At 33.8% G+C, this 16,982-nt stretch overlaps 1 protein-coding gene across 2 annotated transcripts in view; it reads left to right on the top strand.

Moving 5' to 3' along the window:
* LOC118197359 (uncharacterized) overlaps positions 1 to 16,982 on the top strand; it is a 57,917-nt gene that overhangs the window by 21,495 nt on the left and 19,440 nt on the right. Inside the window, exon 1 of one of the 2 annotated variants that reach the window (XM_035368859.2) lies at positions 11,441 to 11,772. The exons of the other annotated variant lie outside the window; for it this stretch is intronic. Within the exon in view, the coding sequence (XP_035224750.1) occupies positions 11,646 to 11,772 (127 nt within the window). The 5' untranslated portion in view covers positions 11,441 to 11,645. Of the gene's footprint in view, positions 1 to 11,440; positions 11,773 to 16,982 lie in introns of those variants that run through there. 2 annotated transcript variants of the gene reach the window in all.

The raw sequence follows: 16,982 nt of genomic DNA, 5'->3' as shown, positions 1-16,982 counted from the left end.
GTACTTTTCATCTTAGGAAATTATAAAGTGTTAAATAAAGTCATTGCTGTGTTCCATCAATGGAGTTTGCTTCAACTGCGAAAACCGGAAGGATAATATTAATTTTGGATCATAAATTATAATAGGTTAAAATCAGTGGGGAGGTTAGGAAGCTCGCTACAACCCTTTGGCCAGTTTGTCTCTAATTTGCGAGTCCTTGGTCTTTTTGTTTGCTTTTTAATTGATTGCAAGGAAAATAGTGGGTTGACTAAAGAGTAATTTCGGTTTCTTAGCGTGAAGTAAAACTTAATTTTTTATACACAGGAAATAAACTTTTTAATCAGTCAAATATTGTCTATTCTATTGGGTGATCTTTTGCCATCTTTCTAGTAATTTTGTAGAGTCATTAGGTTAATTGGAAGCAGAAAAGATGAAAAATATGCAACCGCCTTCGCCGGGAATCGAACCACGGACCTCTGGAATACCGGCCCAGCGTGCTACCTTTACACCACGAAGGCACGCTAGGAAAGTGGGAGAAATACCTTATAACTTCATGATTCCGTGCTTATAGAACTTCTGCCCTTTATCAGCAAAAACTTCAATCAACTGTGATATTGAGGTCTTTGTTATTATTGAAATTTTTGCCATTTAAGAAGTGTTGCAAGCTTCGAAATAAATTATAATCCGATGGTGTAAGATCAGGGCTGTATGGGGGATGCGACATCACTTCCCAACTAAGCTCGTAAATAATTTCGTAAGTGTTGTTAAATTTGTGTGAGGTCTAGCATTTTTGTGGGATTAAACGTTTCCTTTGCGATTTACCGACTGTGGCCTTTTCTGTTTGACTGCTTTCTGTAATTTCATAAAGTGTTAGCAGTAAATATCTGAGTGGATTGTTTGGATGCATAGAAGCAGCTCAAAATACACATCACCTTTGTAATCCCACCAGACTGACTGAGCATGATCTTTTTCGAATGCAGTTCAGTTTCGATATGATTCATCATGCTTGGACCATGATCTTTTTTGATTAATGTTATTGTAAACAATCCATTTTACATTACCAGTGATAATGCATTTTAAAAAAGGATTAATTGCATTACGTGAATTTCTTTCAATTCATGAGGAACCTATTGTAAATATCGAGGCCAGGACATTTTATGTGATCTTCAGTTGTTATTTGTGATGCATTTTGAGATACACTTAAACTTTTTTACAATGTCTCGCACAGTTATATGACAATTCGATTCGATTATAACTTTAATTTTGGCATCATAAACTTCAGAAGGAAGACCAGAACGTTGGTCATACTTAAAGTGAAATATCTTCAGAAAGAACTTTTTAAATTCAGTTCTGGCATACGCGTTTTGTTAAGCAATCAATATAGTAGAGCTCCAATTATCCGAATCAATAGGGTGCGGACTTCATTCGGATAATTGGATTTTTTCCCAAGAAAGGGTCTCCGTATACTTGAATTAATTACTGTATGTTGAAAATGGTAGAAGAAAACTATTTTCAAACAAAAAGAGGTTTTAATTAATTAAAATGAAAAAGCAACACTTTTACGTACATGTTATATAGCATACTGTACAGTAACTTACAAGTGCTGAAAGTCATCGCTTGCTGAACATCTCGGTCAAAGTAAGCTGTTTGATTGTCTTCATCCGTTTTCGGGCAGCCAAGTCGCACATCCGCTTGACAGTGGGAAGTTGCATGTGGTCACACTCGGGCTGACGCTGCATCCACATTCAATGCACTTTCAAGGACGGCAAACGCTGCACTAGCTGATGATGCCGTGTCTGCTTCAACTTCGACAGTAAGGTCATTTTCTTCCTCGACGCTTTCTTTTCTCACACTTTCAATGAGTTTATCATCATTTAGAATTTGAAACACAGGGTCTGATGCATCACATACTATCCATTTTGCTGTATTCTCAGCACTAACTTCTGAATATCGAGGAATTTTCAAAAGAATGTTTCGTAATTCCTCAATTGACATGTCATCCTCATTTTCTCCTCTATCTCTTCCCTCCCCTTTTCTTGTGCTTCTTTTTTTTAACTTCTTCAGTTCTTCTTAAATTCTGAAAGCGAATCGGATAATCAGCGATTCGGATAGTCGAAGTTCAGTTAATTGGAGTTGTACCATACTATAAACTTCACATATCTCTCTGTGAACCTCAGTCGCATTCCTTCCTTTAGGAAGATAAAATAAACAACTATCTAAATCTGAAACATGTCGAAAATGTTCATTTTTGCCCCACATGTTAAAACTGGCTGTAAACTAACAGTTTTAAATCAAAAGATACAGAATTTGTTTCTATAGCAACCTAAAAATGTCGGCTGCCAAATCTCAAAAGAGAAAAAAAAATATAAGATTGATAGAAGAATAATAAAACGAACACAATACTATCTATTTGTGCAAACCAAAATTACTTTATTGCCAATTCAATACTTGCCTTGTGGTCATAGCTGATGTTTTGACTTAGGTAGTCTTTCTCGTTCTGAGAATTAAGATCTCGTCTGGTTTCATTTAAGAATCGGTCAGACGCATTATATACAATCTGAAGTTTAAATAGCTGCTAGAAAATGCAGTTTTGTTTTCCAGTATATTTATTGTCAGTGTCAAATACTTTAGTACAAGGCAAGGCCATGAAGTCCTGTTGTTTAATTTTACATCAAAAATTCTAATAAGGAAGTTATTTCTAAATTATTAGCGCAAAGGAACAATTTGCCCAGAAGAGCGTTTAATTTCGTTTTGGCATTTTGCGTTGGTTCACTATGAACCAACGCAAAATGCCACCAAGTATTAGAATCTTGCATTATATTTAAAAAAATCAAATAATGAAGAATCTGCATGAAGGTATGTATATTTCTCGCATTGCGATAAAACAACGGTACATAGAGCCATCGAATTTTGAATGACGTAATCATCCTACGAATATGGGCATGTGGAAGCCCAAATTTGAAATTTGGAATTTTTTTTATTATCTATTTCATATTTTGTGAATCTTTAACGAATTTTTTTATTAACAAACTTAAGGATTTCAAAGCGAGCAATGGCAACGTTGTACAGAAAAAGGCATTTTTATCTCCAGCGAGCGAGATTGCTTATCAGAAATTCTAAAGATATGCTCAACTTAAAACTATTTTGCGACATTGCTCTTGAACTGAATTTTTATGGTTTAAGTGCAAAGAACATGATATTTAATAAATAAAGGTAACACACAAAACGTTAAAAAAAATGCCTTTTTGAACGTAATTTAAAATCCGAAAACTTTCAGGGTTTTTTTTTTTTTTTTTTTTTTTTTTTTTTAATTTAAATTGTGTTCAAATTCAGTGATGCTTAAATAACCAGTGGTCACTGGCTGACGCAAGAGTGAATGAGACACAAAACTGAACGAACTTTCATCTCGATGAACAATATTTTAACATCTCCTTTGGCTCTACAACGTAGTTCAAATTTAATAATAAGTTTCTTAGAAATCCTTAAACCTTACTAAAACCATTTTTGAAAAATCGCCTCTCGACCTTAACACCTCCTAAAAGATCAACTAACATGGAAAAAAAAAAGAAAATAATATATGACATCATTTGACACAAACAGTATCGCATAATTATATTAATTCGTTATTTTTATGTACCTATATTAGATATTATATGATTCGTCATAATAACGTAACACTATTAGGTTATTAACATAATTATGTTATTTTTGTTTAATTATGAATAATTTTTACATTTTAATTTTTTTATCATTTTTTAATGTTTTCCTATTCGCACAATCATACGTAGAAAGTAATTAGTATCAGATATTTTGTTTTTAAAAGACAAAGTGCATGTCCTTTTCTAAACTTTTCATAGTTAATTACTGTTTAAATCTGATTAAATCCTTTTTGCTGCAGCCGGTACCTCTTCCATCCAATAATAATTATTTATAATAATATTCTTTGCTTTTCCATTTCATTAATTTGTGTTTGAAATTTTCTTATGATTTTCAACGATTTAAATACCTATATTGTTTAAAATTTTAAAAAATAGGAGCCATTTGGGGGATAGTCACTACCTTTAAAAAATACGTTTAAAAAGTACTTTTCATTTAATACCTACCTCCTAAATCGCAATACTGTATCAACTGAACGTTGTTGGACAAATTTTTAATCTTGCTCACCAACAAAAAAGAAGTTGAAACCCAAAGCACGGACATGCTTAGCAATTACGGTACAAATGCTACTATTCATCACTACGAAAACTTCTCAGCCATCAACGTCGCAACTGATATTTAAGAAAGTCACAACGTAAAGTTAATCGGTAAGAGAAAGACTATTCAGACTCTTCCTCCTCCCCCCCGGTTGACTCACACCGCTTACCTCAACAAAAAACATCCCTTTCCCTCGGTATGCCAAAGTGTATCCTTTTTCGATCTTCCGTTGTTGGAGAAGGAAGGTAATGATAGCGATCGAAAGGTGTCCATTTCGCAAGGCGCTGCATAAAATGACCATTAGAGGATCTGCGGAAATGGATGATGTTCGGCAACACCATCTGCTAAATGAAGATGTACCGGAATCGGTTCTCTTTGGAGATGGGAGGGACCAAGGGACCGAATTCTAGACTTAAGTTTCCAATTATAGGTCTCCATTACTCGTGGTAAAAGTTAATGTAGTCTAGCACATTGCGTATTTCAAGTATTTTGATTAAGTAGCTTTTAGTATTGATTAATAACTGACAGATGCTTGGATAATTTACTAACCACTCCTTAAAAATCGTTTTTTCGGGGCTTTCGATCCCCATCCCTTTGAAAGAAATGCATCCGCTGTTTGAATTGTGTTCTGTAACTGCTCTATAATTAACACTATTAAATGTGGAAATCTTGATGCAAATCGAAGTGACTAAACGAAAACACAGAAGTAGTAAATCAGCAAAAATATATAGATGGTTTAATGGGAATACTTAGGTTGTGAAGAATTAGTACTTTATCCTATGGCGTAAATCCATGTTGTCAAGGCGTAAATCTCGTAGCATATTTATCTAGAAAGTGGAAGGTCTGTGGTTCAAATTCTGCTTGCGGCATTGTTTATTGTTCACATTTCCTGGCTCTGCAAAAAATATAACAATGTATAGAGTAATGCTCGATCAAATGTGATGATTACACTCATTAACGGGTTCAGTTTCTAGACTGGGTATCGTTTCTCTCCCTAGTCAGCCTTCAAGCAACAGCAAGAAAAGACTAAAACGAATTATCCCATTCCCTGTACATGCGTTCGGGATGTAAGTAGTTCGCACGTCCAGTTAGCAAGTGAAAGATCCGGGATTCAAGTGTTATGTGAGAAAAAAATTGATTTGTTATATTTTCTGGCTTCGAAAATCTTGATAGTCTCTACAGCTTTATCAACATATTCCTGGGGAATGGAGGCTGTTTATAGATTTGTCTAAAATGAGCCTTAAAGCAGTATTACTACACAAGAACATGAAGCCATCAATACCAGTGGTGCATTACATGAAATGAGGCATATGAAAGTTTTCTGCTGTATTATTAGTAAATGTGATTCATTTTAACAAGAACGACTAGCAAATCTCTCGAGATTTAAAGATCATTGTCATGTTACTGTAACCGCAGTGAGGAGTATAAAATGCTTTCTTTGCCTTCTTGGCATGCCTTCATGGTGTGGTGGTCTGTACACTGGGCGCGTATTCCAGAGGTCCGCGGTTCAATTCCCGGCGAAGGCGTTGCATATTTTTCATCTTTCCAGCTTTCAAAAAATCCTAATGTCTCCACAGGGGCGCCCGAACTAAGAGGGTGTTGGATGATGATTCTCCGTACCCAGGATTTGGCGATAGGATCTCCTAAAACCTCAGTCGCCCTTTAAAAGGGGGAGTATATAAGGTATTTCTCTCGCCTTCTCGGCATGCCTTCGTGGTGGGGTGGTCTGCACACTGGGCGCGTATTCCAGAGGTCCGCGGTTCAATTCCCGAAGGTTCCAAAAATTCCTAATGTCTCTACAACTATAATTGCACACACGACCCCACTTGGGTTTATACAAAGTCAGCATTCTTGGCTTAACTCAAAACAGGTAACGATGAACTTTAAATGTAGTAAATTTAGCCTAACGGTTCATACGATAATTTAACGCGCAGAAAGACTCTGACTCGTAGAAGTCTGCGGAAAGCGAGCTTAATGGCTAGAAGCACTTCAATGCCAAAGTAATCTAATCGCTAGTAATTCAAAAATAGCGACGTCGCGTTCGAACAGGCATAACACGCTCTGTCTAACTATCTGAAATCACCTTCCAAAACTTGCCCTTAGACGGCACTTCTTTCTACCTTATTTGAATACATGCGCTCTAGCTTATTAACATTCTGGCAAGAAAACGTGGGTGAAAACGAGACTGAAAGGAAAGTTTCTTTAACTAAAGATTAGCTGTTAGTTAAATTAAATAAATCTCCAAGTGAAGAAGGGTGTTAACTCAGAATAAACAAGTTAAAACTGCTATTAAAAGGGAAGCATTTTGACAGTGGTGTTTGTTTAATGTATTCCGTGTTATCTTTCATACCAAGCAAAACTATTGCCTGACAGTACTTTACAGTCACATGAATATAATAGTGTCGTAACTTTTATATGTCAACAAAATCAGAAAATTTTGTTTAATGTATTCTATGCTATCTCTCGCACTAAACGAAAGGATTACCTGATTATACTTCGTAGTCACAGGAGAATAATAGTGACGTAACTTTTAAATATTGACAAAATCAGAGCGTTTTGTCTCTTTTGGCAGAATCCACGTCACTCCTGTTACAAAACAAAACTACGTATTATAGATTTTTTACTCTCCTTTTGTAGGTCAGGTCCCTATTGTAGGTTTACTCCCCTTTCAGGTAGGTCAATATAGGTACAATGACCTGTTTTTGTCGATGTCGCACAGAGAAAAAACTTAAACGTGTTAGCTAGAGAAATTATGAATATTTGCATTATTATCGTAATTAACAAAAAAAAAAAAAAAAAAAAAAATCCTCTAGCATCCTTATAACACCCGGCCACCAGCTTTTGTCGAGAATGTTCACCAGCTTTTGTCGAGGCATGTGGCTCAACACAAAACAATTTGCCTATACCCTGCATGAAAACTATTTAATAGGGAATAAATGAAAATATATTATGGTCCTTGATGAAGCACATGTTTATCAATTTAACGTACCAGGAGAAAGTTTTACGTCCGATATTTACAGAAGAAACTCCATTTCTTTATTCCAATGGCTTAGTGAAGATAAACCAATAAGTTATACTTCGAAAAGTACTATTGCATTCCTTAAAAAAATAAAAACTGATACAAGTATTGCATACATACTTTTTCAAAGTATTCCTGCGAAGTCTCCAGACGTTTCATCTATGGACTATTGTGCCTTTGGTTTATTGAAAGAGCTCTTTCTAAGCCCAAACCCACCACGATTGACGAACTCTGGAAAATAGTGGCAGAAAAATAGAAAGCAATATTTCTGGAAATTTTGCGAAACGTCCTTCTATCATGGAAATCACGATGCAGATTTATATACCAGAAAAAAAGTTTATCAGATCAAATATTAAAAAAAATAATCTTAATATTTTTCAATATTAATTTAACTGTTCCGAAATCGTTCTAAAAATGTGTAATCACCCTCTTTAACTTTTATTAATAACATATTAATATAGATATAAATTATATTAATATTTAACTTCTGTAGATTAATAATTGATAAAAAGAACATTTAATGCTTCAATAACAATTCAAGAAGAAGAAATTATTAGTTTACTGAAGAACAATGCCAACTTAGTCTTACTTACAGTGTCTCACAAAAGTGTTCGCACACTTTAAGAACTTGCAGGAAAAGCGCTGTAACCCGGAATTGAATTCGAATATAAATCCCAATATTTTTTCATATCATCTCTATGTAATTTTGAATAAAACCAAACTTTTTAATTTTAAATATTATTTTCTTTTTCTAAAATTGAAAATTTAAAGAGACATTGATGAAGCACGCCACGAATGTGATCGTACACAGAAAGAGTTTCGTAAAATTTCATAAATAAATTTCCCGTCTACCACTTTTTTATTTTTGCATTTTACTGACATTTAAAAAAATGTTTGTATTATTTGCTTGCTTACTTCGTTATATTTTATTTAATATTTAAAAATGGATCACAGTCATAAGGAAACAACAAACAGCATTCGAACATCTGATCAATTTTTTATTAAAAGGATAGAAATTCTATTAGGATATCGCTAAATTAGTAAATTTATCCCATTCTGTAGTGCAGTATGTGATAAAATGCTTAAAGAAGGGAATCGGATCCGAAATTAAGTAAAAAGAGGTTGTCCGGCAAAGAGGACTCGACGTGATCAGAGATTTGTAGTTAGAAAATCTGTGAAAAGCCCCATTTGAATGTTGTAAAGATTTCTAAAAAATTTTCTGAAAAATGTTCTACTTTAATTTCACTTAAAACTGTTCGGCGAGTACTCAGATCAGTTGGATTACATAGGCGCTCTGGTCGAAGAAAAATTTTTCGAAGCCCAAAAAACAGAAAGCTTAGGCCTTTCTTCTCAAAATCAATGGTAAAAAAGCCCGAAGTATTGGAATCATATCTTATTTGCAGATGAAAGCAAATTTAACATTTTGGGTTCCGATGGGGCGTATAATTGTATAGAGAGAAAAAAAAAAGGGAGCTTAATCTCCAAGACTTTGGTTCGACCAGTAAAGCATGGCGTTGGAGGTGTTCTTGTGTGAGGGTGCATGTCAGCATCAGGATTAAATAATTTAGTATTTATTGGTGACACAATTACCCATGCTCTTTATTTAAATATTTTAAAAGGTAATTTAAAATTATCTACCCAAAATTTGGACACTGGAAACAACTTTATGTTTATCAGGATAATGATCCTAAGTACACAGTCCTTAACATTCCCCTTTTGGGTGTCTATAATTGTCTACAAGTTCTGAAAACACTATGACAGTAACCAGATTTAAACCCGACAGAACACATTTGGAGAGAATGAGAGGTTAGAGTACGAAGACACAACATTAAAACGAAAACCGAACTAAAAACTGTAATGATGGAAGAATTGAGGAACATTGATGCAGATATTATAAAAAAATTGGTGAACTCTATGCCTACATGTTTGAAATCTATCACGAAATACTGCAGGATGTAGTACAAAATACTAACTGCCAGAAATACTACAATATTCACTAATATATGCAGATTTCTCTAAAGCGTAAAAAGACTTTTGTGAAGTAAATTTTCTGTTACTTTTTTATTATTGATTTTCCAAAAAAAGTTTTAATACATTCATAAAATAATTAATGTAATTTTGCTAAGAAAAATGTATAGATATTATTTAAAAAATTTCATTCTAAAATATTAATTTTTATTAATGAATAAAGCAATATTTCACTGAAACTCGTAAGTGTACGAACACTTTCATGAGCCACTGTATATTTTTACTGGCATGCATATATTTTACAATAAAATCAGGTAAATTTTTAGACCCATGTGTGTAATTTCATCAGTACAGCTTCATAATAGACGTACTAAAGAACGCGGTCTATGTTAGAATAAAATTAATGTCACTTTTGCATAACGAAACTGGCAGCGTCAAAAACAAACGATATATTGGCGACAGAGAATTCTACGTATGTTTTTTTTAGATGCAGAAATCTTAAAAAGATTTTGTACTTGCACTGTATTTGTGTTTCATTTTTTTTTCCCGACATGTTACCTTCTTTCATGGAATATACTTCCGATAATATCGCCTAATAGGTAAGCCTGAAGCTATTTAAAACTTATAAATGAGCATCTTGTAAGTTTTTTTTTTTTTTTTTTTTTTTTTTTTGTTCAACACCTCGATTTAAATCTTTATAAAGACTGTTAACTTTGATTTGTATTCTGTTTGTGTTCTATCTGAGTTAAGCAAACTCTCTAAATTCTTAAATAAAGATTTCTAACTAATAGTTATTCTAACTAATGATTCTTTAATAAAACTATGCTAAATAGAGGATAGTGTACTCAAACGCCTTAACTGTGTTAAATGCACGACATATCAGTCTACTTTTCACAGTATTTTGGTTAATCGAGTTCTTTGCTGTTTATTTCTTTAAATCAGCATTTCATCTGTAGCGTTAACTCAAAAAAATTAAGGCTTTTAAATTTTCACAAAATATTCTGGGTTAGGTTTTTTTAAAATACGGTGATCCTAGGTGCACAAATTGTTTTCGATTTCACATCTTAGTGCATTACAAAAGAATGAGATAGGATCCCCTTCTTCACAAGCATATTTTTCTGTAGAATAGTGCTGAAACTGAACCGCAACCAACCGGAATCGCCTACCGGCGGCCGAGCGGTAAAAGCCGTTGAACGCTGGTAGTTCGGTCCGAGGATCGGCATCCGGCTGCATGGGCGCTTTCGTTGTTTCCGCCCCCCCCCCATGCGCAACTTGGATGCGATGCAGTTTCCTTTAAAAAGTCTTCCACAGGGCATGCCGCTCTTTCCGTGTAGTGTCTAATGGCGGAATAAATAAATGACACCGGAATCCGCATTGGAACAGCTTAATTTTTGAACGAAATCAGTATTTCAGTCCAAGTGTACCAAAGCTTCACGTAAGATGAAAATTCTGAGAGTTCTTTGCAACTGAATCGCGATATAAACACATGAATTGACACTAACTACTAAAAACGCAACTTCACTTTCCTGCGGGAGATCAAAGTACGTGGAAAACCTTTAAACACTGAAGGGAAAAAAAAAAAAATTTCTCGTTTCGAAATGTAATTTCTTCAGAAAAAAAGAATAATTATGGGCTCTACCTATCCCAAGAAAGAGAAGTCAAACTATGGAAACAGTAATTTCACACGGGCACAAAGAACGAAACGGGTTCGAAACTTGTTTTTCCCTATCATTACCGCGTACAATGCGTTATCATTAATTTAGTATCTATCATTTTTTTATTTCATGTTATTTTTATGACGAATTAGTTTAATTTAGTTTATTATTTCTCTAATGATCATAAATTTATATATATATATTTATTTGCGTCTTTTAATTGTTTGTTTTTAATCAATAATTATTTGTTGTTTTATTTATTACCGTTCGTTATTTTTAACAGCCATCCATAGGCTCCGGAACTCAAATTTTAAAAAACTGAACCCTGCTGTAGAATAATAATAGAATAAAACATAAATTTGGAAAAGAAATTTATTCAAAGTATGGTACAAGTTTCCAAACATCCTAGAATAAAAATAATAGCTACCCGTTCTGCGTAACGATACTTGCTACAAAACTGTTTGTTCATAATATACGAATAAGTACTCTCGCTATATATTAATATCCTTAGTTACCCACCAAGCAGAGGGCGCCACGTGACGGGTGAGATTCGAATCTTGACAACATGCCATTTACAACCTTCCGAAAACAACAAAGGCAGGGCGGGCGATGTGAATCGATCGCACTGTATTCTCGCGCGATAACCTTCCCCCCGTCTCAGCTATGTAGTCCCGTTCCGCGATGCAAACGCGCATGCGCTTTGCCGATATGCCTGGCGGAAGAGCGAAGGCCGTTTTTTTTTTGTCTCCTACGTTATGCTGCTTTTGACGCTCGGCGTTTCGTGACTCATAAAAATACGATGTTGTAACTGCGCCTTAAAAAGGTTCCTTATGGAAGATCTAATTCTAGAAATTCAGAATTATCCATGTATATATGCAACGGATGCTGAAGATTATAGAGACAACATGAAGAAAGCTGTTTGCTGGGAAACCATAGCTGCCAGACTGAACCGGAGTAGTAAGTATGCCTGCAGTTCATTTTCGCACAGCTGTACTCGGGGCGAAAATATACTTTCAGAACTAACTTGTAAGCGATGTACTACTGAGCGGAGACAGGTTTAAGTCGCTGCGATCGGAAGGGGCACCGCGTTCCATATGACTTGATGGTTTAAAAAAATAAACGTATCCTGCGTCTGAAAGCCTTCCCCTTCCTTCATAAGTCTGTAAAGATAGCTTAGTTGGGAAGTTGCTAAAAAACATGCGTAATACATAAAACGGTGCGAATGAATTTTTCATAAAATTTAGATTTGTTATGATTTATAAATTGATGTTTTTATGTCAGAATTAAATCTACTAGTTATCTAATTTTACTAAGTTTCGTGGCTAATACGTTGCAATTTGGTTTACGAGTATGCTGCAACCCTCCTGGCCGATCATAATCGGCCTCATGGTTAACGCAGCACACCCGACGCAAACAAACAAAAAAACAGTTAAAAGATAAAAACAAAAGATTAAAATACAGATAAATCAGATTAACACACATTGTGTATCTTTAAAAATAAACTCAATACAAAATAAGGAAAATCATAAGCATAATCGGACACATAACTCACTCACCCAACACAGAAACTCGTAAACAAAAGAAAAACTAAAATATTTAATGTCCTATTCCTATGATAGCCTTGTTTTCATTCACAATCCTCTTAATTTTTGTTGCATAGCTATTCAAGAATTTTCTTTTTTCAATTACATTCTGTTTATTTATTTTTCCAAATCTCGTCCTCACACGCTCGTTCAGTTTACATTCTTCCATAACGGCTTTTAACGCTTAGCCGTTGGTGGGCCGAATTGAGGTATGAGGCCTGTTTTTAGCACTCGACATATATTTTTCACTGACTAATCATTTCAGGCTTTTGATTTAAAATAAGAGTTTTAATAGGATTAACAGGATATCCATACTAATACATATACTAATATGTATTGTAGTTCTTAAAAACCTTCCTCATATTCGAATGTTTTAATTTTCTTCAAAAATCCATCTTTTATATTTAAAATAATCATATATTCTGTTATAATGTATAAATAATCATGTATCATGTAAACTATTTCATGCAACGTGCTTAGTTTTGGCAATTTCGACATTTGATATGCTTGGTCCAAGATTTGGTTTTCAGTTTTTGGTTTAAAATGATAGCCGCACAACACTTCTTTTAATTTGAGGCAATTGTATATAATTATTGACAGTAACAATTTAGTATTAGTAAAAAAGTGTGAAATATTTCGTGAATTTTTGAAATGGTCGGCTTTTAAGAGTGGAGATTTTTTTTTTTTTTTTTTTAAGTATTTTTTTGAAATTTCATAATTTTTAAGCAATTATTTAATAAAGTTTCAGTACGAGATACCTAATGAGCAAATGTGGGTTCGCGAAATGGCATCGATCAAAAGAACGGTAGAATATCGAAATATGCCGGTAGTTTATTCCGTTTACAAACTTTTGTAAACAAAGAAACAATTTTTAATTTGAAATTGGGGGAGAGGTAAATATTTCTTGGTTGTTTTAAATTTTATTAGAAACAAGTCTTGTAGAAGATTTTGTGCCTATGTTAAGGCGTTAATTATGCCACTAATAAGCGACTATAAAAAATGCCACTATGATAAAGAAAAAATATCAAGATAATAAATAATAAATTTAAAGGAAAAAATAATGCCAGTAATGAGGGAAAAATTTTTTTTTTTCCGAACGGTATATACAGTTTATGAAAGATCTTTTGCATGTTAACCAAGTTATATTTAAGGGTCGGTAGGCTCTCTCTCGGTCTTTGTTGACTTCTCTCAAATGTTATGCATGACAACCAGGAGTTGTTTTGCTTAGTTTCAAGCGAAATGTTGCTCTAAATGTCATGAACGGTGCTTTTTAGTTCAACCTTATTCTTAACATCATACATTTGAGTTCATGGCCGATTTCTTCCCATAAATGTTCGATGGGGTTTAAATCTGGAGACTCGGGTGTGCTATGAAGCTGCTATTTAACATGACAGAGGCACCATTCTTGAATAAATCTCGGAGGTGTGTTTAGAATCGTTGTCCTGCTGGGAAGTAAATGTAGTTCCAAGGGGCAATTTATATGCAGAGGTTAAGACGTTTGCTTTAGAATGCCAAGATACATTGTACCTATCTATATTTCCTTCCATAAAACGCAAATTGCTAACAACAGCACTCATAGACCGCCAGATTCCTAAATGTCGTTTCATTTTGTAATTAATATTCTTCATATTCGTGAAATATAAGAAGTTTTTCTCGGGTTATTTTTGAATTTATTTACCATTTTTTAGATAGTGGTTGACAAAAAAAGTAAATGGATTTATTAGAAAATAGTAAAACCTCTGAATTTTATACCCATAATTATCTAATGGTCATATGTGATGAATCTAAATTGTACATTTATGGAATCTGATTGGTTTTATATTTCAATTAAGAATGCATAACATAATGTTTATTTATAATTATTGGTTCATTTATTAACTATGTCTTCCCTTCTGCGAAATGATAATACAGTAATAAGATTGCAAGGCTAATCATAATTATTGTCACTAAATATGATACTACATAGTGTATTACTTTAGAATAAGTACCTCGTGGTCATTCCTTCCCCCCTTCTGGCTTACCTCTTAACCATGATCACGATTGCAGCGGCGAGTGGCCGAATCCTCTAATTTCGTAAAATAATCCAATCTCTTTTGTGTGGTTATGACGACACGCGTTATGATCGTAAATGAGGGAGGTCGGTACAACCTTGAAGTACCTATTTTAAAGTTACAGAGCCAAGTCCTTCTACTTATATAAGGCGATCATATAATGTCCACCTTTCGGCTATGACCAAAGTGGAGTGAAAACATTTTCATCATTTAACTGCCAACTTGTCATTCTGAGTGATATGTTAAGCTGTATTATAATATGCTTCGTGTATTACAAAGGAACAGTCACTTTTCATCAGCAGAACTGTTCAGCTTTGTGAAAGAAAGGAAGCTAGAAAACAAATATGCTATTAAATGCGAGAAAACTGGTATTTGCTTATGTAAGAAAAACCATGATGACCAAACAAACAATTCTATAAGATTCAAAATCTAAAAGCAGAAAAAGTGTAGCAAACAAGATGGTCAAAAATTTCATTTAGAATTATTTATTTATTCGGTACATGTCTATTAACCGGTACTCCCTGACACACTGCCAAAATTTATTGGCTGCTTTTAATGATGCAATAAATTTTCTACCTCAGCAGATCAGCGAAACAGTTTTCTAGCCTTGAAGGCGTTAGCTCGAACAGGCTATTAGTCTCGAAACGGGATTAGGCGGGGTATTACTTTAAATGTCTGAATCACTCTTCAGATTGTTGCCACAAAATATTATCGCCCTGCATTACTTTTAAAGAAATTAAATAATGAAGAGTCTGCATGAATGTATCTATGTTTCACGCAACGTGAAAAAACAACGGCCATCGAATTTTGAATAACATAGCCCTCCACCCGAATATGAGTACCTAGTAGCCCGAATTTTGAATTTCAAATTTTATGTTTTGTAAAACATTAATGAATTTTTAACAAACTCAACGATTTGAAAGTGAGCAGTGGCAACACTGTACGGATTAAAACATTACAATCTTCAGCGCGCGAGAGTCTATCGGAAATTCTAAAGATACGCTGTTTTTAAATATTTTGTGGTTTTGCTATCCAACTGAATTTTATGTGGCGTGAGTACGAAGAACAGAATATTTAATAAATAAAGTTAACATACAAAATGTTAATAATAAAATGAGAAACAGAAGTTTTGAAAGCTGTCTTACTAAGAAAACTGTACATTGATATGCTAAACTGAGAAAAGACTGAAAAAAATAGACAAATGTATGCCAACACTTAACATTTTATCGGGAATGCTATACACCTGCTGCTTTTAAAATTTTTATAATTTTGCTGGTGAATGCTGTTACATGGCGTAAGTGCGAAGAAAATGTTGGTTAACAATAAGGCTAAAAAGACAAAATGAGTTAGCTAAAATTTAACCCTCTGGCTGCTCATTCCGCGATTTCCGCGGGCATGTGTTTTTTTTCCTTTATTGAGGAGCGCATCCCTTTTTTTCTCCGTTTAACCATTGAAATAAATTATATACAGTATTAGACGTTTAGTTTACGTTTTGGCCAACAGATATCGTTTAGTTGTTCACTAAATGGCGGCATTTGAAGGCACGTGGTATTTCCGCTCAAACTTCACTTTTTGCCGCTTTTTTCTTACAGAAATGGCTGCTAGAAAACGTTCAGCGATTATCTTGATTATTTAATTAAATTATTGAATTATTGATTAGATTAATAATTAGATTAATTATTAATTAGATTTATTGAATCTGGTGCAAAGACTGTGAAGTTGGACTTTGCCTTCAACCCTGTTTTGAACTCTATCATACTAAACTGCATTTCTAAAGTATTCTTTCCTCAGCGCTTTGTATTTTTTAAATTTTATACATTTTACTTTTTTATATTATACAATAAATAGAAATTAACTGTAATTCGACTGAAATTTATTTTAAAAAAAAGATTTTTTTTTTTTTTTTTTTTTTTTTTTTTTTTTTTGGTGATAGCATCTGAAATTGGTTTTTCTGCCAACTTAGTTTCTCATGATAAAAATCTATATAAAAAATATTTTCTAGGAACAAAAACTGCATTTTTCATTTCTCAAATATATATAGATTTAAAATATGTAAAAAAAAATACACAATTTTTGAAGCGATTTCGGTTCACAAATCGAGCAGTCAGAGGGTTTTAACACCAGACGATCAAAAAATATTTTTCACTTATTACGTGCTCCGGCATTAGGTACTACACAAAAAGGAAGGGATGCCTGTGGAGGACATTTTATGGAAGACTGACTCGTAACCACGTTACACATGATGTTGTGAAGCTGATTAATGTTTCATAAATATGTTCAAAGAGAACAGCAGTGAACTAGCAAAAATCAAGTAACCTTATTAGAAATTGTCTTCAGATTTTAAACATGTTTAATAAAAGTGCTCTGGCAAAAGTCTTAAACTACGGAGTGATCATTGTTACCCCCTATCGCGTGTCCATTAATTCATAAATTGCCGCACTGTATTAATGAGGGATCATGGCAGAGGACAACTACAACGAAATCATGCTCAATATGTCTCACTGATTTTCTAATATGGGGGTGGAGTCATTCT

Source organism: Stegodyphus dumicola, chromosome 1 (genome assembly GCF_044657685.1).
Source record: "Stegodyphus dumicola isolate Sdum_Otavi_A_Nest chromosome 1, ASM4465768v1".
NCBI classification, from domain to species: domain Eukaryota; kingdom Metazoa; phylum Arthropoda; class Arachnida; order Araneae; family Eresidae; genus Stegodyphus; species Stegodyphus dumicola.
This window is presented reverse-complemented; position numbering and strand designations above follow the sequence as displayed.